At 41.9% G+C, this 22,099-nt stretch overlaps 1 protein-coding gene across 2 annotated transcripts in view; it reads left to right on the top strand.

Moving 5' to 3' along the window:
- The window catches only part of NFIA (nuclear factor I A), a 360,963-nt gene extending 341,563 nt beyond the window's left edge, over positions 1–19,400 (top strand). For both annotated transcript variants that reach the window (XM_028106853.2, XM_028106852.2), the window contains one exon: positions 16,084–19,400. In XM_028106853.2, coding sequence (XP_027962654.1) covers positions 16,084–16,160 — 77 coding nt within the window. In that variant the 3' untranslated portion in view covers positions 16,161–19,400. The remainder of the gene's footprint in view (positions 1–16,083) is intronic.
- The last annotated feature ends 2,699 nt before the right edge of the window (positions 19,401–22,099 follow it).

The raw sequence follows: 22,099 nt of genomic DNA, 5'->3' as shown, positions 1-22,099 counted from the left end.
TAGAAATCTAAATTGGGAACTAAGGTACTATTATCATCCCAAACACATGCCTAATTTTTACCCTCAGAAAAATAATAGTATTAGAGGAAACTTAACTACAAGTGAAAAATAGACTTAGTTGAGGCCAGCTGAGGATATAATCGCTATTTTTTAAAGGCTATTTGCTAATTTTTTTGTGGGAAATTTTTGGTTAAGTGCATATCTTTGAAAGACATTTCATTAAAGTTCAACTTTCATGGCTTATACCTGTAGACCCTAACATAAATCCTATGTGAACGGACAAAAGTGAGTGGGTGTCATTTGTGACCTGGAAATAAAAGGTCAACCATTGGATTTATAGCTTTTTTAGTGAAAAGAACATAAAGATTCCTGCCAACTGGAGTCAATCCATATTTTAATGTTTCCTAGTTAAGATTATAAAATCAAGGGATTAGGATCATGCTGTTCGGTGAAGGTCAAAAATTAAATGTGGTGGGCTAAGTGTCATTCCCATGGGGCAGAAGTTAATATTTCAAAAACCATTTCTACCACTGGCAGTCAAGAAATGAATTGTCTATGGTCATTAACCAAGGTAAGGGGAATCCCACTATCATTACTACCGTTTAATGATGATTATTACACTAATCAACTATATTGTTAAATTACTCTGCTGTTCTCCTATAATGTCCCCGAACAGTGATGGTGGATTGATTGCTATCAAATAATTCTCATATGCAATTGGGAACAAGTCAAGATGGAAGATCATATATGAAGGCTTCCTTGTGGGAAAAGAAGTGGTGGCTATCTTATGAATGTAAGAGCAATAACAGAATCTTATGTCACATATAACATTCTTCTAAGACCAAGAATCTGTGACACTACAGGCCTGTTCTTAAGTATGATCCACCAGTACAAAAGTGTTTAAATACAAAAAATGAAATGCATTTCTTTTCATTATGTTTTTTTCTATTTCACTTTTTTTTTTTTTTTTTTTGCACTTGCTGCCACCCCCTCTGCTTTTGTTTCCATTTAGAAAAAAAAAATTCATTTGCTACATCCTTTCCTTCCTCAAATTTTTGGAACTCTGGATTCCATCTACTTTGGATTTTTATTAAGGGAGAAGAAAGGTTATTTGAATGTCTTTACAGGATGATTCAGACACATATCCCCCATACCATTTTCAGATCCATTTTAAGATGCCAGTGTTTTTCGAAGTTCTAGAACTACAGAATATTGAAGCTGGTAATTTCCTTAAAGATTATCATGCTAGACGGCGTCATTTCCCAGATACAGCTTCAAGTGCATTCTGGAATGAAGTGTGCATCCTTCTGATAAAACACCACCTGCAAATAAGAGACCCAAAGCCCAGGGAAGGTGGACCGACTTCCAAGGGCACATGGGTAAACAGAGGCAAAGCAGAACTGAAACTCAGGGTATCCAACTCCAGGAGGCAAGGGACTGGTGGTTTCATAGGTGCCTTAGGAAATGGGTGCGTGAATCCTGTTTTACAAAGGTGTTTTATAAAAGCCCAATATCCATTAGACTGACCCAAGGGCATTAGAATCCCCAGGAACAAAAGCACTTAATTCAAAAGTCTACCTCAGGGAATTTCTCTTCGGACACTGCCATGTGTGTGCATTGTGTGGGTGTGGGTGTGGGCGGGTGGGGGTTCAGCCCGTGCTCCTGTCTCTGCTCCTGGGGAGCTTTTGCTTACACAGTTGTCTAACTTTTGTCCTTCACAGTGTAGACAAAGGTTAAAATTCCCATCCACTTTCACAGGCAAACACTTTAAAGTGCTTCTACAGGAGGCAGAGAGCAGGGAGGACCTTTGATTTAAAGTTCAACATTTACATTTGTAATTTTGACTAATTTCTGTGCTCGCATTAATTAAATTGAAATTGTTTAATTAGAATAAAACTAAAATTGATCATTAGGATTAATTTAACCTGATAGGCTTTGTGTGCCTTTCTAGACAAATATTATGAAATATAGTGATAATGAAGCAGTGAGAGGTATAATTTCACATCTTATAATGATTTTAATATCTGCCAGTTGTTCTCCCTGGTATCTGGATAGCTCTGGATGTTGCTATTTGTTACATCATTACCATCCAGCTAGGGCCATGCTGCATCTCACAGTTGGCCTCTTCCCAAATATTTTTTCCTGTCAAAGTCTAAAGATGGACCAAGTTCTCTTCACCCCCACCCTCCTGAAAACATCATTCTTTCCCTTTCCCCCACCCCCACTATCTTCCAGGAAGACTGCTCGCTAGGCTTTTCCCCTGGGCCTTGCATCACAATGACCTTTGTAAACTAAGAACTGCTGCTTGATACTCCTTATGGAATTCGCTAATGCTCCTCAGCCCTAGGGTCCGTGCTGTCAAATCTGGACTGCCCCTCTGCACCCCTTCCTGGCTGCTTGCTTGGAATACGAACCAGGCACAAATTAAGCTGCATGATAAAATGAGGGATTGATGCCACTGAACAACGAACTTGAAGGGAGTGGAAGAGAGAAGGCAGCTTCTCCACGTGTCTAATCGGCTTCTAGGAAATAGCTTGTCCTCTTCAGCCCCTGCCTTCCGTGTAGCTCTATCAAGCAAGTATGTTTCCAGATTTGGTGCTCTCTGTTTCTTAAAGAAAACCGTGGAAGAATAAGGCCCCTGTTTTATCAAAGGATTCAGCATCAGTTTTTAAAGACATGAGGGGCGCCTGGGTGGCTCAGTTGGTTAAGCGTCTGCCTTTGGCTCAGGTCATGATCTCAGGGTCCTGGGATCGAGCCCCGCATCGGGCTCCCTGCTCCGTGAAGAGCCTGCTTCTCCCTGTCCCTCTGCCCGCCGCTCTGCCTACTTGTGCTCTCTCTCTGTCTCTCTGTCAGATAAATAAATAAATAAAAATCTTTAAAAACGTGAGACCTGCATCTACCTACCAACACACTAACGAATGTACAGCCTTTCAAACTACCGGGTCGACTGTCAAATTATTTCATCTTCAAAACGATTAAGATTCACATTGATAAATTAAATCCTCAGGAAAATCTGCAGACTGTCTTGAGTTTCAAAATTCCTCCCATCCACCATTTTGCCAGAGGAACTTAAAAAAAAAAAAAGTAACAGCAGTTGTGTTTAATTTGTTTCCTATAGCAACCTTGAACAGCAGAATCCAAAGGGCAGTGGAGAATGAGTCAGAATTAGATGTTTATGAAAAAGAAAAAAGAAAAAAAACCCAGACGAAAGAACATGATTCTCAGTAATCTGTGGTTGACTGACCAATGAGATTAGCAGAGACTATCTCATATGCAAATTCTCATCTTTCTGCCAGATTGCCCAGTCATTCCTGGTCAAAGGCTGAGAAACTCTTAGGGTTACTTAGGAGCCCAGGTTCCACTCAGTCACCATAAGAAAACCGCCATCCAAAAAGAAACTCCTTTTACCATCCATTTCTTCAGGATGTCATCTAAAGGATTCCACTTTTTATTCATGTCCTTTATCCAGTAGAAGAAACTTCTTATTTTCATAGCAAAGAGTTTTAGTTAGAAGCTTATTAACATTTAATTTGTTTTTAGAAAATCCTTGATGTTTCTCAGAATTTAAGCTAATCTAAGTTCACGGGTTGAGGGAAGAGTATATGGCTAGCATACTCGTGCTGTTATTGTATTGATTCAAGAAAAAGGACTGCCCCTCATTGTACCAGGCCAAGAAGAGCTGTGACCTGGCACAGAAGGATGAGCTTTCTGTCTTCCCCATGTCAGAAAAGAATACCATAAAACAAGCCTCAGTTCTGCATAGTCTAGTTCAGACACAAAACACTTCCATATATTATTTCATATTATCCCCACAGCCACCATGCTAGGAAGGTGGTCTTAATCCCTTCTTAACAGAGGCACACACTGAGACACAGATTCATTGTGGACTCTCTGTCCATCCACCCTCGGCCAGGTAGATTCTTCTCTAACCCCCACAGCATCACTTAGTCTTTCTTGAACTACCTGCCTCATCACATATCACTCTGCAGGGAGGTAGCTGCTGAAGTTGGGAATGTCACGACCCACAGTGATGCTGGATATGCTCACCTATCAGGAAAGAAGCATCCTGGGGTGAAGAGATGCTAGAAAGTAGCTCTCAGCCCCAGCATCATTAGTTTATTACTCCTCTACCTACTATCTCACTAGATAAACTCAAATTTCAGAGAGAAGTTGAGTGGCAGGGTCCATGGTGCTATTTCTCTGGTTCTTTTTCCATTTCTGCCCATGAAGACCATGGCTGCTTTCTCTGAACTCCTGGACCCTTGCATAGTCTTAACCTCAGTGAGTCAATGAAATCAGCTCTCTCTGGATCGGTTCCCTATAATAGCATTTAGAATCCGTACTTCAACTCTTCCTTGTTCCCAACCCAAAATAGCTAGTTCTTTCTCTCTAGTGTACCTTCATTGCCTGGAAAATCCCTGAGATCTTTCTGACCTAAAAAATCCCTTAGGTTTTTTCATAAACACAATATGGGATCTCTTTTTTGCCGGGGCGGGGGGGGGGGGGGGAGGCATTTATCTTCATAATACTCTATCTTCATTTTCAAGGCAGAAAAACAGTTTGGCAAGCCCTAGTTTTTATATCTGAAGAGAATAAATACACACACCGATCATTTTCACAAAATGCTGAAAATGATTGCAGAAAAATTCAAAGTCAAAGGCTGTGGAATTCTAGAACATACTTCTAGAATCTGTTACTTTTCAACTGGAATGTTAACTTGAAATTTCGCCTGATGGGGAAAATTAAGAAGATACAGTTGGCCCCTGCCTTGTCTTTCTTTCTTTATTTGACTTTATAGCAGATCTGAGGAAACTTTGAATACTAACTGAAGTTTGTGTGCCCATCCTCAGAGTCTGAAATGCCTGAGAAAGCAGTACAGATTCCAACTGTAAAACATTCCTTCCCCAAGCCTTGGAAACTCACACACTGAGGCCGGCAGAGCTCAGAGGGAGCACATGTAAATGAGGCTCGGTTATAAACTCCTGAGGAGTGTTTTATTTCGTTTAAACCTGAAGTTGAACTCGTAAACATGTTCCTGAAGAACAACGCCGAAAGGCTGATGGAGTACAACAGGAAGCGATATTTTAGCTCAGACAATTCACTCCTCGAAGAGAGAGAAAAATCTTCAAGTATTTTTTTTTTAACTCAACACCTTCAAGATAGCACAAGGTGGTAGAGCTGCAAGATTTTTGTGATTGCAGAATCCAGTGAAAGTTAATAGGTATCATTTGAACTTAGCACCATTCTTGCAAAGTGAACCATAGGATCTCCCATCCATATGGTGATTTAATAAGAGAAAAGGATATTTAAAGAGTCAATGAGCATATAACAGTCCAATGTGTAATTGGTTTCATTAAAATATAATAAAGTGATAGCAGAATGTGTAACTGTTCCGGATTAGTCCTGTGTGCATGAGTTCTGAGTTTGTTCCCAAATGTCAGTTACTGGCGGAGCCGTACCTGGTAGAATTTATCTGACAACAAAGTGGGTGATTTTGTTACCATGCTTGATTTTATAAAACACATTCTTAAATCTGTCTTCAGTAATCTTTGCTTGGGAGAGCTCTACCATCTCTAAAGTCATGACTAGAAAGGTAAAAATGAATTAATTAAATTTTCTGTGTTAGAATATTACCTCTCTCCTGGCAGGGAAGCCAAGTAGCTCTGCTGGTCATATATATGATGTATATGTCCAAACTGTTGATAAGACCCTTCATACAGAGTGCTAATGTTATGGGATCTTTGCCTTTGTTCAACTCCCCACCCCAACCCCACCAAGAAGCTTCCCACTCACCTCCCCTTCAGGAAGAATTGAATTGTTTGTAGTAATGAATATTGCTTAGTTGTAAATTTAATCTACAAATTTAGAAGGAAATAAATCTGAACATAAAAAGCATTTGCTGTTTCAGCATTAAAAAAAAAAAAAGTACTGTCATTTGAAACTGCCAACTCCCCCATGTGGGTTTGTTTTGCAAGTCACGTCTTAACAAAGACAAGTTGTGTTGCCATAAAACCCTAAATCCTACCACATTTTCAGAAGGAGGAGGAAAGCATTGTTCACTGATCCCTGGTTTGTGCTTTCGGGGATGTCACATGGAGCTTTGCCTGGGCTCAGGGAAATCATTCCATTTCTATCCAGGGTAGTTGGCCCAGAGGAGGGAGACCTTGACCCCACCCCACGCCATCCAGATCACAGCAACGCCTTCCGTGACCATGCTGCTTACTCTTCTGGCTGGTATTTCCAAGTCATTTAGGCCAGTATTTGAAAGTTTTGTCTTTTTGTGTTTGTTATTTCCTCCCCCAAATGCCACGATAACTGGTGTACCGAGGCCTGCTTTGCGGATAAGTAAGGTTGGACCCCCGAAGTCTCAGAGACTAGAATTTAGGTCTCCTGCTTTCTCCATGGCCAAGCTCAGTGAGGGATCTGAACAGTCTTACCCCAGTAGTCCATCCACACTGTGAACAAGGAAAAGATGACTCCTGGAACTAGTGAAATGGAAAAGCAGGTGTTCCCGGAAGGTAAAGAAAGTTCAGGAATGGGATCTTTGTAAGCAGAATCAGAGTCCCCTGGGGTGCCACCCCCAGGGTAGCTGGGGACTGAGCTTGGGCTCCCAATTCACAGTCCAGCGCTGAGGTGCGTCTCACTATCCTCTCTTTTCTCATGAGCCTGAGAACTGAGATGCTGCAGCCTCCTCCATCTTCTGCCCCAATTCTGCCTCCAAGCCTCATTTCTTTGGTTCTTTGGCTCACTACAGAAGCCCTCCATTCCAGCTGCTAGGCGGGGTGGTTGTGGTTGCAGCTGAGTGCCTTCTCCTGCGCTTCCTTTCTTAATCCGGTGAATGGAGTAGGAAGAACTGTTGATTCCTGCGGCCTTTGGGAGAGGAGGGGTCTGCTGTAATTCCGGCGGGGGGGCCCTCAAACCCAGGTGGAAAGGGAGAGAAAGAGACTGGCTAGAGGGGTGGAGTGGCGGGGGGCAGGAAACGGGGCTTGGAAAGGACAAGAGGAAGGAGCCCGGACTGTGACCAGAGGGTGAATAAAGGGGTAAGAAGCAAAGACCTGTGCCCTGGGCTGTGCCAGTCGGCACCAGCTGCAGTGGAAAGGTCCAAAGGTGGCAGATGCCATGCAGTGCCTAAAGGGCTCCTTGGCTGAAAAGGCTAGTTTGGGAATTCATTTCTGGCAAAGTATCAGATCCTCTGTCATTCTATTGCAGGACGTCTTTGGGAGACTTCTTGTAATAATTGGACTTTTCGCTTTAATGTTTTTTTTTTTTTTTTACCCCTTTCCAGACTCTCTCTACCTGCACAATCCAAACACTACATCTACATGATAGATGTGCTGTGAACCTGAGTGGTGTTTGGGAAGGGCTTCTCAGCTCTGGGGCAAGAGCAGGAGCAGAGAAGCACTGGGTGGAATGATTATTACAATGTGGCCACGCTCTGCTGAGCTCTGACCTCCACTCCCACGCCTCTCTTTTTAAACAGAAAGGTTACCTCCCTGGGCCACCGTTGGGCCAGCCCCAAGTGTGACTGTCTGCACTTGTTAGACAACAGGCATTTAATTAAGGTTGGAATCTGATGTGCAGAAAACATACGTTTTTTTTTTTCATTTCATAGCTCCCTAGGAAATTATTCTCCTCCGTCCCTACTGTACTCAGCTCTCCCCACCGCCAAAAAAAAAAAAAAAAAAAAAGAAAGGAAAAAAAAGAAAGACCCGAGGAAAGATTATCTTAATACTGAAAATCAAAAATTACAAAAGGGTAGCCTGCCTTCTTTAGTTTTGCCTCTGGGGCAGACATTAGCCAATAATAAAGCCTGTATTGTATCTTCAGAGCGGAGCCAGCTTTTTAATGGCTAACTTCCCACGTGCAAAAGGGTCTGTCCCATTTCGGGGCATTAAAAATAACAGCATTTAATGAATCTGTAACTAAAATCTTTCATCTTTTTTTCCTGTGCAATCAAAGGGGTGGCCCAATGCCTTCTGATATTTGGTTTGGACTTTGTGGAATCAAAAAAGAATAAAAAGGAACAAACAATAAACACCAGGCCCCCGGCTGAAAATAAACCTCGAAGCACCATTGTCACTGCATTTCCGCTAGCAGAGCCATCCAGCGCACCGTCTGGGCTCCACCCAGAAAATCCGGCAGTGCCATCCTAGCCAAACAGATAGGAACTCTGGACGATTTCATCGGGCCGTTGTCCCCTTAATCTCCACGCTGCACCTCAGATCTCAAGCAGCTTCCGTGGCGCGGGCTCACTTTAATGGATAGAATCTATTTTTCATGAAAAAGCAGGAAATAAGCTGTCTCTTTCATAAAAAGATTTACAAAATGTAATCATTGTTGAAATATTCCCTTTGAACTGCCGTGTCCACGGGGGTCTCCGGCTCCCAGAGTCGTGCTTCATTAGAACCCCCTCACAAGCGGCTCCAGAAGGGCAGGTACACTGGTGGTGCTCAGCTTTGATGTCTTGAATGAATGAAAGAAAAGCACAATAAAAAAGAGCTGTTGATCAAGCATAAAATACTCTTTAAGCTGACAGAATAGCAGCGTTAACACACCCTAAGCTGCTTTTAGTTTTTCCCTTTTTTCCTCACATTTTCCTGTGCTTTGTGTACAGTGGGGGTTTGTATTTTATAAGAAGTCTCTGATCTATGTAGTATGCCGTTCACTAACAAAAACCAAAATAGGATTGTTTCTGTCCCACTCGGTTGCCTGACGACTTCCCCCCACCCCACCCCCGCCTCCCCTCTCCCCCGCTCACCCCCAACTTCCAAGGCGTGCAGTTTAGCCTTGCAAGGCAAGGACCCAAATGCCTTTCATAAACTTGAGCCAATTCCTTTTGTGTGGTTGGTTTCGCTGCTGATTTTAATACCGCAATTAAAGACAGATTTTTATTTTCTCAAGAACTTTCTCTTGCAAGTGGGGGAATGGAACTGATGCAGCTGCTACTTTTAACTAAGAAATTATATCATTAAGTAAGAGAGAGCCGCCTTGTTGAGCGATGACTTTCCAAGGGAACCGGTCCTCCTGGGGTCTCACGTGGACCGTAGGGCCCGTACACATGTTAGAGTTAGAGAGTCCATTTACCCCGGCCTTCTGGTTTTGTGTGCTTGCCTCTAGCCAGGCATTAGCTCATCTAAGCCCCATAAAAACTGATCAAGTTGTTATCTCCATTTCATGGAGTCCAATATGGAGACCCAGGAGTGCTAAGGAACTTGCCTAAGATGACTTCACTAGTACAGAATGGTGTGTACTGGTTCAACGACGGGGTTCTGCTAACTCGGCCTCCGGGGCCCGAGCTCCACCGCGAGGCACACAGCCCTCTGGGAAGTCTGCAGCACGAACGCGAGCGGGCCAGAGTGCAGTTGTTCATTCGGAAGTCTTTGGTTTCATGAGGTAAAAGCTTACTCAGATGAGACTGTAAAGGGAGACCAAGAAGAAAAAAAAAGTACTTGATGGGGAGGCAGACACTGGGGCAAGTTGGAAGACGGCGAAAGATTTAGACTTTGGAACAACAGTCGGAATAATTGGATTGTGTGTGTACTCCCAAGGTTTGGAGGTGCTGGATGGCTTATTGGGTAAAAAGATTAGTGTTTTCCCGTCTTGAGGTTTGAACCAAACGGAGGTCTTGGCCGAGAGCAGCACGGTCACTCTCCAGGGAGCGGTGGTTTGGACAACTGCTCTGTGCTTGTAGTAAGTAGGCAGCCGTCCATGTTACAACACTATCGCACGTGCTGCTGACGCAGTTGGCCCCGCTGCAGCAGCTCTTCCGTCAGAACTGCCTGGGGCAGCTTGCGGGGACCTGCCTGTGTCTCTCAGGAGCACGTCTGTCATGGGTGGGGGGGGCCGAGCCACGTGGCCACGGGGCATGAGCATGGATGTGGCTCAGCTATGCTGGAAGTCATCCATCTAAATACCCTATTGGGGTAACTGACACCAGGCTTCAAGAACCTTAGAGACAGCCCCTTCCTTCCTTCCTTCCTTCCTTCCTTCCTTCCTTCCTTCCTTCCTTCCTTCCTTCAACTGTATTTAGTAACTGCCTACTCTGCCCCAGCCACTGGGCAAGACACCAGGGATGCCACACTCAACAAGATATCCATTTTCTTGGGGAGAACACAGGTAATTACAGTTCAGAGACTGTGACAGAGGTAAACCCCAGGACGAAAGGCCTGGAGAAAGACCCCTTGGAAGAAGGGATACTAATCTGAGAATGCAAGAACTAGCAAGTGTTAGCAAGGCCAAGGAGAACAGGATGGCCCGTGCCAAGGCCCAGCAGGGAGAAAACGTTTGGCTTTGGGGGATCTGGAAGGAGTTTCACACAGCACAAGTGTTGAGTACAGGCAGTGAAAAGATAAGGCCACAAAGGTAAGTGGGGCCAATCATGGCCCATTAATGTTTTAATAGTTTCCTGTACAATAAACAAGTCTTGGTTTAGCATTATTGAAAACAGGCTTTCTTTAATTAACAAAATCAGACAAGAAAAATGATGGCAGAGATCAAAGCCCGTGGCTGGCAATATCAGTAACTGACACCTGTGGATAGCTGCCCACCTTTTTCAGAAGAAACCAGTGTAAAAACCCACTCTCCTCTCCTGGCGTGCAGAGACAGACTCCCCACAGCAGTCCTCTGGGGGCCCGAGGACAGAGACCTCCTTAGGTAAAGTCACACAACTTGCTAAGGGAAAGAGTGGGACTCAGTCCAGGGTCCCTCAGACATTGAATGCTTAGCCTCATCAGTCGATATGAGGTTGATAAAGGTTGATCCTACTGTGAGACCAGCAGGGCCTGGTATCTTGAAGGGTATGGAAGGCTGCGGTTCAGTGCCGTCTTTCTATGCAAACCACTCCTTAAGGGCAGGACCTATTTATTGCACACTTTCTATGCCCAGGGCCTAGCATACATAGCACCAAGCACACATCGGGCCCCTGGTGCTTGCAGAATGAGTGAAGAAATGCTCCAAAATGGTGTCTACTGATGTGAGAAACCCGGAAGGCCTGTCCATTTCTGTTGTATTGAAAGGGGGCCGGGGAGCTACCAGGTTTGGGGCTGATTTGCCGAGGGCGACTCATTCAGGCTCAACAGTGGGCTTTAGCTCATCCAAACCAGAGCAGGAAGCCAAAAATGACAAGCTGGATGAGTGCAACCCCGCAGAGACAGCCTCTCCTCAAGACAAGAGTCAAAATGGTGGCCACAACTCACGCAGTCCCGGTTGGTAGCGTCCTCTTCGGGGCTGATGAAGAGTCGGGCCTGCTGGGGCCATGGAGACAGAGGCCTCCCAGTATCTGCACGTCTCTGTTTTCTGTGTATGAATGTCCTTAAATAACCCACCTTGCCTGGGGAAGAAAGCGAAGTGTCACACCCAGTTCTGGATTCCACATTAACAGCCTCCTTCCGCAGTGTTCAACTTTGCCCTTGAGGCCTTTTGTTTAACTTTTTAATCTGAAAAACAGATTCTGCTGCGTCACAATCTGTACCACCCTCCCCATCCCCACCCCCTGCACCCTCTCTTTTTTTGGTTAAAGTAAAATAGAGCTATCTCAAACAGACTTGTATTTCCTTTTGTTGTTCAAATATACATCCTGCCCTCTTAGTGAGAAGAGTATATAAAAGACCCTTTAAAAAAAGAAAAAACTTGTTATTCACATTAGAACATTTGTTGTTGACGAAGGAGTCTAGTCTTCGTCGACCATGTCTTGGGGCCAGCTCATGACCAAATTTTGGGAAAAGAGTTTCCTAATTGCTCTCTGTGGGGCATAAGAAAGGAAAGAGCCTGGCACTGTCAAAGGTGCCTACTGCCGTCCCAGCCTTCCTGTTTAGGATGCAGCCGGATGGATATTGTTTATGGTTCATAAAACCTGACTACTGTGAGGATTCCAGAATCCCAGCAGAATGGGATTCGAACTTTCATGGAGCTGTAAATTAAGGGGCGGGAAGTGTGATAAAACTCCTTAGAGAACGGTGAAAAAAAAATTTCGCGCTGCAATGGTTAAATGAAATTTTATAAGCACATTCAGTGTGGAGCTGTTTTGCATTACATGAGTTGAATACCTTAGAGACGCCACATCTGCAGGCACTTTATTAAATCCTTAGTCAGCACTTTCCAACCTGATGAGATTACTTCTTCATTTGACTGGAGAAAAGGAAAGCTGAGCTCTGGTCCTGGACTGCAGGTTTCTTTTGATGTTTCACCTTGAACACTGAAAGAGGACAATTACCACCCTTCGCCGTTCCCCCCCACCCCCCCCACCCGGCACATCCCAAACTGTAGAAATTGTGAATGTAATGGAGTAATTTTACTGAACTGGAGCCTCTGTGGGAGTGTGGATTTATGGACCTCCAAAACAACTATAGCTGAAAGTCCCTGAGGAAAAAAATAGATCAAAGCTCTGTGTTTACTTCCTTAATGTAAATGTATCAAGATAACATCGTCCTATATTGTATTGTAATATTGGAACTCTCTGCAGATAAGGGACAGAGATTCCTTTGTAGTCCATCTGGATGCAGTAGGTTAGATTAAGGGGTTATAAAGTATGAAGGCAGAAACCATATGAAATGGAAGTTTGTGTCAGTAAATGTCTGAAGACAATTTTTTGACTCTCCATAAATGAATTTTGTTTGGTGTGGCACCATTTTCCCAGTGATTTGCTACTCAACCCCAACAATTTAACAACCTCAGGATTATTTTTATATTTCTCTTGTATGACCCAAGGAAAAAAAAATGCTCAGAGTCATTCTTCAAGTCATGTTTTGAAACTAGCACTGCTTGCATAATAGATTTTCTAAGAAAACATCACAAGAGAAAAGTGGGCTTTTCCAAACACTGCCTTGTCCATTTGATGTTATTAGTAGTTCATGGAAGTTTCTAGAAATCGAGTGGCATATACATGTGCAACTATCACATTCATCATAAAGAAATTAGGAGCGTCTTCAGCTACAAACTGATCATGAGAAAATAATTCAGTGAAATGGATGAGTTTTTTTATTATTCTTATTATAACTGTTTATCTGCCATCTCGGCAAATAAATGATTTAATCAAAGAGACCTCATTCCCCCCCCCCAAAAATCCTCAAAAAACAAATTCCCTGTGTGGTTCCCCTAACGGATTGACTTCCCATTGTGGGGGGGGGGGGTAGTGGGGGAGCCTTGGTCAAGTAGCTGGGTTAATTGTCATGAAGATTAGTGTGATGTTGAAATAAGTACTAATGGTCAAATTACAGGAGTGAAAAAGTTTAAGAATAGGTTTTGGTTTGGGCCTGAAAGGGTTAATTAAGTTTTTTTCACGGGTTATTAAAGACCCCCAACCCATGCCTTCAGGAGTCATATTGACACCACACCACAGGGCAACTCGCTTCTCTATTGACATGTTGCTGGTCAGAGCACAATAGCCTTCTGTGTCTGAAAATCATTGCTAAAATCATCTCAAGGAAAAAAAAAAAGTTTGAAAGCTCTAACGGTAGACAAAAGCCCAAGAGCTGCAGTGCGCAGCTCAAAAACCCGGAGTCAGCAACTTCTATTGATTAAAAACTAACCTTTAAAGTAACTCTGAGAGTGTGTGGTTAGCATTTAAATTTAAACATGTCATGAGTTGATTTGTGTTACTGAATACCAACTCAGAAGGAGTAACATTCACATCACATTTTTTTTTCTAATTCCCTTAAGCAGCTAAAGTATTTCATGAAATGTCAATAGGGCAAAAAGAAAAAGTGGCGGGGTGGGGGGCAATGCTAGGCCTTGTAGTTTTCTTTCCCATGCAAATATTCACCCCCCCAAAAGAAAAGTGTGGAGAGTGAAACACAATAATTAGTCCTTTGTCTAACTTTCCCAAGTGCCAGAGAAAGACAGATTAATTAAATATACAACAGTGTTGGTTTTTGGAGTGGGGGTCTTGCTTGCTGTGTAGGTCATAAATTAGGCAGAATAAATACTTCAATGTGTTTGCAGTGGGCCTGCTACGTCAGAGCCACTGGAAGGTTGGTGGGAGGAGAGCGGAGGGTTTCTTGCTAATGATAGTCACGTCTGGGTCTGTCTGGTTGCTCTTAGCAACCAGACATGATGTAACACCAGGATGAACTTGAACTTGGGGGACTTGAAAAGAGAACAATAGACCAGAGCAATCAATAAAGCCTATTTCAGTGAAGGATTACAGAGCTGCTCTGGGGTAACCTTGTCGGCAAGGCACACACTGAATAGTAAGATGTGTGAAGAAACTTTTTTTTTTTTTTTTTGCTTTGCTTTTTAAGAGAAGTGCAGAGCCACTGCAGATTTTTGTTGCGCTGAGGTTGTGTCCAGAAACTGTGGTATGGAAAACTGCTCCCCCTGCTGACTCACTGGGTCCCCGGTGTTTGCTTCGAGAACTACTATGCAGCGTCAAATTGAAGAAGGCTGGAATTTCACAACTGACTTAGAAAGTGTGAGAACAGAAATCCTGTAAGCATTATTCGCCGCACCCAAACTTGGAGACTGTTTTGTGAGCGAGAGAGCGCGGCCGTGGCACGCACGGATCCGTCAGCTAGGAGGAGAGGCCTACTGGAAATACAGTTCAGGCCTTGCCTCCCCTCTCCTTTCTTTCCCCCTCTCCTTCCTTTTGTCCAGTTAGATGTAGGCTGTGTGTCTTTGCCAGGATGATTTCCTTTCAGGACACAAGAGGCTTTATTGTGTTCTCAGAGCATGTGGTCAAAGAGGAACATCTAAAAGTACACAGGATGAGTAGTTTTTCGGGTTAGGCTTGGGTTTTTCAAGTCCTCTGGAAATCAAAGGTAGCTTGTGTGACCAGGAAATCTCATACCTGGTAGCTATCCACGGAACTATCATTTCGCCGTTCACCCCTGGGATCAGAGGCCGTCCTTTACCTAATTGAATCTCTTGGGCACCGATGAGCCTTCGTCTGACTGAATCCACTCGAATGTACCCCTTTCTGATACTGCCAACTCAGAGATTTCAGAGACATTCACTTTTGCTAGAAGTTGACAATTTTTCTGTGAATGATGATGAATGTGGTGAATTTGGCACAGTATCTCTAGGGAAAAGTTGGCAAAAGCCAAACACTTCTCTATTTCACTTAGAAACCAACTTTGATAGTACACCATAACTGGCCACTTTGTTTAGCTAGCAGAGAAAACAATGCTGGCATATAAAGTGACGATTCACTAGACTGTTGTCCAAAGCCAATCACCTAAGGATTTTTGAAAGGAAAAGGTAACTGGTAGCTGGGCCCCAGCAGGCATATGGAAGGTTTCCTAAATAAGTGCTGAACAAACAAAAACAAGAGCAAGGGCTATGCAATGGCCTCATTTTTGTCCTTTGGACATCATGGCAGCTAACAGGGTGAAATCTTGATCACATTGGATTATTGTATGTCATTTTTGAAAAATTATCTTAGAAATATTGAGCCAAAAGGAGCATTTTACCTCATAAAATCTACCTCAGGCACACATAAAGGAAACTGGGTATCAAAGAGGTGCTGTGACTTGCCCAAATCACACAGGACTCTTCGTGCAGCCCCTTTATCTGCTTCACCCCCACTTATTTTTATGTCATTGTTGATCATCCGTGCCCATTCAAAGAATGTCACAGCACCGTCTTTAGGGCCTCCATCTCATTGAAAAGGAGATGTGGAAATCATCCAAGTAGACATTGATCAGCACAGGAAACCTCTTCCCTCACCCATTGTCTGTTCGTTCAACATTTGTTTGTTGAGAACCTTCTACTGCAGGCACTGTGCTAGGACTGAGGACTCAGTGACAAGATGATCAAGCTTCTTGCCCTCCTGTAGCTGCCCCTGCCAGCCTGCAAAACCCACATATGTATTTCAAGTGGACACAAACACTTTATTTTTGAGACATACTCAGAACGTTGGCAAACCCCAGTGAAGACACTGAGTTTCAACTTCAGAGGAATAAGATCAACTTCAGTGACTCAAGATTTACTACTGTCTGTCATTCCTCTCTTCCATTCCCAGAAAATCCTCCCCTCCCACCCCACTTCATTCCTAATAGAGATCCCAATTTCATGGTCGGAAGGGCAACTTCTAAAATATGTTACTTTCAAAACTGTACCTCTAATTGCTCTTTTCCTTTTGTCTTCCAGTCCTGGTACCTGGGATAAAAGTCGCAGCGTCCCACCATCCACCAGACAGACCACCTGACCCCTTCTCAACTCTGTAACATGGACGCATCCTCAACCCAGCGCGGTTACAACTTCACTGTCAGTGGAAGGGGAGAATCCAATCAACTTGTACATGGAAACAGCGAGCATTATGGTCAAACAACAAAGGCCATAACCTTTTGGGATTTTTTTTTTTAAATACTTTAGGGACTGTTGTAATTTTCTCATATGGTGCTGGAAATGGTTGGGCTTTGTAACATTGGGAGTGTTTCCGTGGTAGCGTGAGCATTAGGTGATGTGGCTAGTGGAGGTCTACCCTTGCTCACTGACTTCCCGTTGTAACACACTTTCCTTACGGAGCCTGGCTGTTTCACAGTATTTCATGAATTTACCCACACAGGTGTGAGCCTCCTTGAGTCATCAGGAGGCGCATAGAGAACGAAATCTTTTGTAGTAGCTGAGATCTGCAATATATAACTTACGGGACAGTCAAAGGGCAATGTTTTTCTGTAACATATTGGAAAAAGAAAATGCAGTTATGTTCCTTTTTTATTTTTTCTTTTGGTTTGGTTTGGTTCAGCAGTCAGCAGTTAAATATATAACATGGCCCACAAGGACAGTGAATCCACTCACGTTGCAGAACAATTCCGAAATGACAAACTACTACTACTATTCAGTTTTTTAAAAGTTGTGAAATGCTGCACTTACATTTAAAAAAAAAAAAAAAAACATTTTTTCAACAATTTCAACAATGACACACAAATTCACATGGAAATGGGGAAGATGGTCTGTTTTGACAGAAACTGACAGGAATCAATCAAAACAATCGAATTTTGAAATGAGTAAAGTGCAATTTCATTGGATAGCTAAATATCTTTGTAAGATAGAGATTGTTGAAAATTCTATTTTTGTTTTTCAAGTCCTTCCACCCCAGGACTCTAAATTATCGGGGTAAAAAACAGCCTTGCAAGAAAAAGGGGAGCTATTTTTGCTTTTTATGTTTTTTATTGTTAAACTTGTATCCCTTTAAAAACTGAAGGAAAATTAAAAAAAAAAACAAAAAAACAAATCTAATGGTGCTTTTACCACGATATGTTAACTACATTAAATGCTAATTAATTATTTTCTGTTATCAAAGCACATAACTAAAATGAAATCATGGTATCTGTTAATTTTATAAGCTAGAAGTCACTATAATGGATTATGCCAATTCTGAAAATTTTTACATGTATCCAGCAACATAGGATTTATCAGTTATCAGACACTTCATTGTACCAGAGATTGTCCAGAACTTTTCAAGACCTTTGCGCTCCTGAACTGGGCTATGGGAAAAAAAAAAAATAATAATAATAATGAAACCAATACGGACATAAATGCTGGTGCCCATTCAGATCAAGGGGACCTGTTAGGGAAAAAAAAAGTTTGCACCCCCAAATGTCCTGTATCTTATGTAAAAAAAAAATACACACACACACAAAAAAAAACAAAAAAAGTAACAAAAAAAGTGCAAGTGATTTTTCTACCAGACAGCGAAGCACCCCTTTGCTTCCCATGCAACTTCAAGAAGGTTTCCTATACTATACATATATATACGTTCTGGTTGGCAAGCCCTGCTGATCAGAGAAAGTCTCTGCATGTTCTAGTGTTAGTAACTAATTTTTATATAGTTAATGTAGGATAAAGTAGAGTGCATTAAGACACAATATTGTAATCCCTACTCTAGGCACTTGCCTTTAAACTATGTTTTTCAGCCCTTCAGAAGGGTTCTACTACTGTCCTATACAATCAAGTAACTGAAATTCTTGGGAAGACACTTTGCTCCTCATCTTTCCCCCCTGAAACAATGTTGTTTTGTTTTGTTTTTTTTCCTTAATTTGCACGAAAACAAAAATTCCATATCAATGTGCCTTGCCCTGGATAGCGATTATTTGTGGAATTGTTGCACATGCTCCTCTATTGAAAGGGGTTTTTCCCTCGTCAAGCATTTGGAGACACTTTTTGTAAATGTGACTTTTATGTCAGCCATCGTCAGTTTCAACATCTAGAACTAAATAGAGAGTTAGTTGTTCCGCAGATAGGAGTAGTCTTTATTGTCCTCTGTGGTCAGTGGCAGTGCTATTCTGAGATCTGTAGATGGCTTTAGAATATCAGTATTTTGGATGTTGCTGCATTTTACAATTTATTTGGAGTCTTCCTTTATTCCCCCCCCCCAGATATATGAAAATATGCAATACCTGCTTATATCGTGTAGAAAAGCTTAGCGATTATTAATTTTTCTTTTATTTTTTTTTATTTGACCAAAGTCGGTGCTGCACTTGACGCAGTGTGTTTTAGGTGTTTGTCTTTGTACTTTTTTTTGTGAGTTTTGAATGCACGTGCGCAGGAAGGGCTCCTCTTAGAGAAGCAGTCAAACTGTGAAGCACTAAGCTGACCCTGCTTCAAGCAATTTTGTTTTTACAACTGTTCCTTTCACAAGCAAGCCTTAAAAAAAAAAAAGACAACTTCCTTTTTCTTCAGCTCCCACACCCCATTTTTCTTAGCAGACTGCAGTCAATCCACATTCAATAAAAAGTATATAATGCCCATTTTTATATGCACGTTTTTAAACTTCCAAGTTCTGAAAATTGTTTACTGGTTATCTCTATTTAAGGAAAAAAAAATAAAATAAAACATTTTGGATTTTCATATGTGTCTGATAAGTGGTTGAATAGTCGTTTGGCGCTGTTGTATGGTGTGATTGTCAGTATATGGTGTCACTTCCTATAGCCAGCCAGCATACTTTGCCTTCCCCTATAGCACTTAGCTGGGCATTACTTTATTATGACATATGTGCACTAAAAAAAGAAAAAAGAAAAAAAAAAGAAAAAAATAGCAGCTTTCAGTGCTTCACAGTGAAGGGAAAAAAGCCTAGACAAACATTTTGTCAGAACCTTGCGATAAGCCAAGGTATTACCAGTAAATTGGTTGTATATACAATAAAATTGCACCCTTTTTTTAAAACAAAACAAACTAAGCAATAGTTTGGGCAGTTTTAGTTGTTTTTAGTGAGCATGTTGTAGTCATGACTGCAAAGAGAGAGAATAAACTGCCCACTCAGAAGATATGTAATTTGTATTGTTGTATAGTTTTATTGATTACACTGATTTATTCTACCCTATTTTATAATGCAGGACTTTTGTAATGTTGTTTAAATGAGGAAAAATTTCTGTCAAATTAGCCTAGTGAAATTTCTGATTGTCCATTATAAAGGCAGCGTTCATAGAATTGCTTTTCTTTCTTTCCCGCCCCCCCCTTTGGGAACTGGATTTAAGTTTAAAACTTTCCTGTTTCCTTTTTTTTTTTTGTAAGTATTTAAATACACTTATTTTTTTTCTCTCAATGGTATAGCATATTCCTATGCTTCAGAAGTATAGGTCTACTGAAAAACCATTGTAAATGGACGTTACAGGTATGCTGTATTTTTGAAGGTATTTTGTTGTATTAAGTTTGATGAAGCTAAAATTAGGGAACTCTGAACAGATTTGCAGGAAAAAAAAATGTTTTAAAGGCTTTAAAACATTAAGGAGGCAGTCTAGGGTGATAACGAACAGGGGTTAAGTATTAAATACACTAAGTTACATTTTTGTTCATGTTTCATTGTCCAGAAAGCAGCAGGAAACTGTAGTTCAGTTGTGATCAAGCAGGAAAAAAGAAACACCAACAATCCGAGTGTTTACCTTTTTAGATGAAAGCCAAGCGAAGATGTTTGAAGAAGACTTTGCTACCTGGGGTGTATAGACTGACAGGCTGAGGGCTGGCCGAATTTAAAGGCCCCGCCCTTGATTCTGAGACACATTGGAATTTTTTCTCTCCCATCAAATGGCATTAACAATATTGGCAAAGAGAAGTCCCTCAAATCACTCTCCATGTTTTTTTCTTTGGGAACTGAAGTCAGAGGCACAAACACTAAATCTCATCATTTTTCTATAGGCTTTTTTTTTTCCTGACCCATCCCCCTGCCATTAAAATGCTCTTTTTCTGATCATTCATGGGCAGAGGCCCTCCCCTTAATGACACTCTCTCCATCCCAGAGCCTTTTACTTTCCTCTGAGGTTCAAGCGAACTTTTCTAGAAGTTTCTTCACACCCTGGTATGGCAGTTATTGGTGTCAGCCCCTCCGCACCCCCACCCCACAGTCAGGCGTGGGCACCCCTCCCCCGCAAACCGACAGGTGCACTTCCCCACACTTGCGGTCCTCATTCTCTGACAGTCAAAGTGTAAGGGAACCCAAATTTTCCAGAGTCACGGTGTTCAGTCAGCCCACAGGAATATGCAACACCCATCTCAAAAAGTTTTTTACTTTTCAAACCCTTGTCCCCATAAACTTTAAATTTTGTCATACAGTATTTATGAAATCTGGATTAAGAAAAACATTTTTTTTCCTTGTGATTTTTTTTTGGGGGGGGAGGGATTTCTAGGAATGTCATTTAATGTACTTTGCATCATGTCTCTGGATATATCTTTTTGTCCATAGTGGTGGTGGTCTCTCTCTCTCTCTGTCTCTCCCCATCTTTCTTTCTCTCTTTCCTTTCTTTCAGTGTTTCTTCCCCCCCCTCCCCCCCCCCCCGTTAGCAGGCCTCCATAGAACAAATTTAAAACACAACTGGCATGGTAATGTAAGGAGAGCTTCAGTGGCACCGCACCACCCACCCTCGGAGATCTGTCCTCGGACGGTCTCAGAAAGCTGACTGCCCACCGGCAGGGCTTTCATTCCAGCCGGCTTCCAAGGCCAGCTTCGTCCCGAAGTCAATGCATGTATTTACTGTTTGACAGTAAACCCGCTCTGCCTTCTCCACGTCCAAGGCTGTGCATTTGCCTAATGAGTGTCGTGTATGTGTTCCTTTTATTTTTTCCAATAAAAAAGCAGTGGGATGAAAATTGCTTTGATACATAGCAGGTAACATTGAAGCTATTCCATAGCACTTAACTGTAGTGAATACTGTGTCACCAATTCTGAAATCAATTTAATGTTTAATGCAAATCCATTACATGGTGCTATTACAGGCTGACAAAATGATTTACACCAATGTGACAACTTGGGCTCAATTCACTCTGCTTTCCAACAGTGTAAATGCATAGCAGTGTTTATCTGCATGAGAACTATGCACTAATCTATCTGAAGAAAAAAAAAACTGTATCAACTTTGGTATCTACTTTCCGTTTACTTCAATCCTTGCCTTTTTGGTCATTGTTATAATGCCAGCTTTAGGACAGAAAGAATTATAAGAAAACCAGCATAATACCTGATATATTAAAATGTAGTGCCTGTGAAATCTGTATTATATTGCTCTTCTGAAGTAAGATTTTTCTACACCGGTAGCCTTCGCTGTCAGTCAGGACCTTCTGGTATAGGTGATGTAAAATAACCGTACAATATTAATGCATGCTATTCCATAATGCTTAGTGAACTGTATGAATATTACTCAAAGTTATGTTAGTCTTTTTTTTCCTGATTTGGTTCTTGTCAGCTAGGTTTAAAGGTATTTCACTGAGAACGCAAATTCTGTCTTTCTTGATTTCGGCTGTTTTCAGTATTTTGGAGGTATACATTTACTTAAATTCAGTATTACTTGTGTTTTTGTTTTTGTTTTTTGTTTTTGTTTTTGTTTTCTTTCTCCTAGGGGACAAGCATGGGTGGTTGATTTCAGAAATCAGTCCCTGGCAAGACTTTTGTCTCAAAACAACCGCTTGTGTTTCAAGAACTGTGCTACAAAGACACTCTGAGAATCTGAGAACATTTCCAAGCGAGGGACATTTTCCTTGACCCTCGGCTGAAGCTATGCCGACCCTGAAGCGTTTTCTTGATGGACAATGTTCAGCCAGGTACCCATGCTTGGTCCGTCTTCACACCAGACTTCCTCATGTTAAAAGGAAAAAAAAAAATGAAAAAAATCTTTAAGAAATCACATGGCTATTTAGTTTCATGCACAGTTGCAATATTTTCTTCAAAAATAAAACT

The sequence above is a fragment of the Eumetopias jubatus genome, unplaced genomic scaffold, assembly GCF_037043125.1.
Source record: "Eumetopias jubatus isolate StellerSeaLion01/CBP00866 unplaced genomic scaffold, mEumJub1_p1.0 scaffold_4, whole genome shotgun sequence".
NCBI classification, from domain to species: domain Eukaryota; kingdom Metazoa; phylum Chordata; class Mammalia; order Carnivora; family Otariidae; genus Eumetopias; species Eumetopias jubatus.
This window is presented reverse-complemented; position numbering and strand designations above follow the sequence as displayed.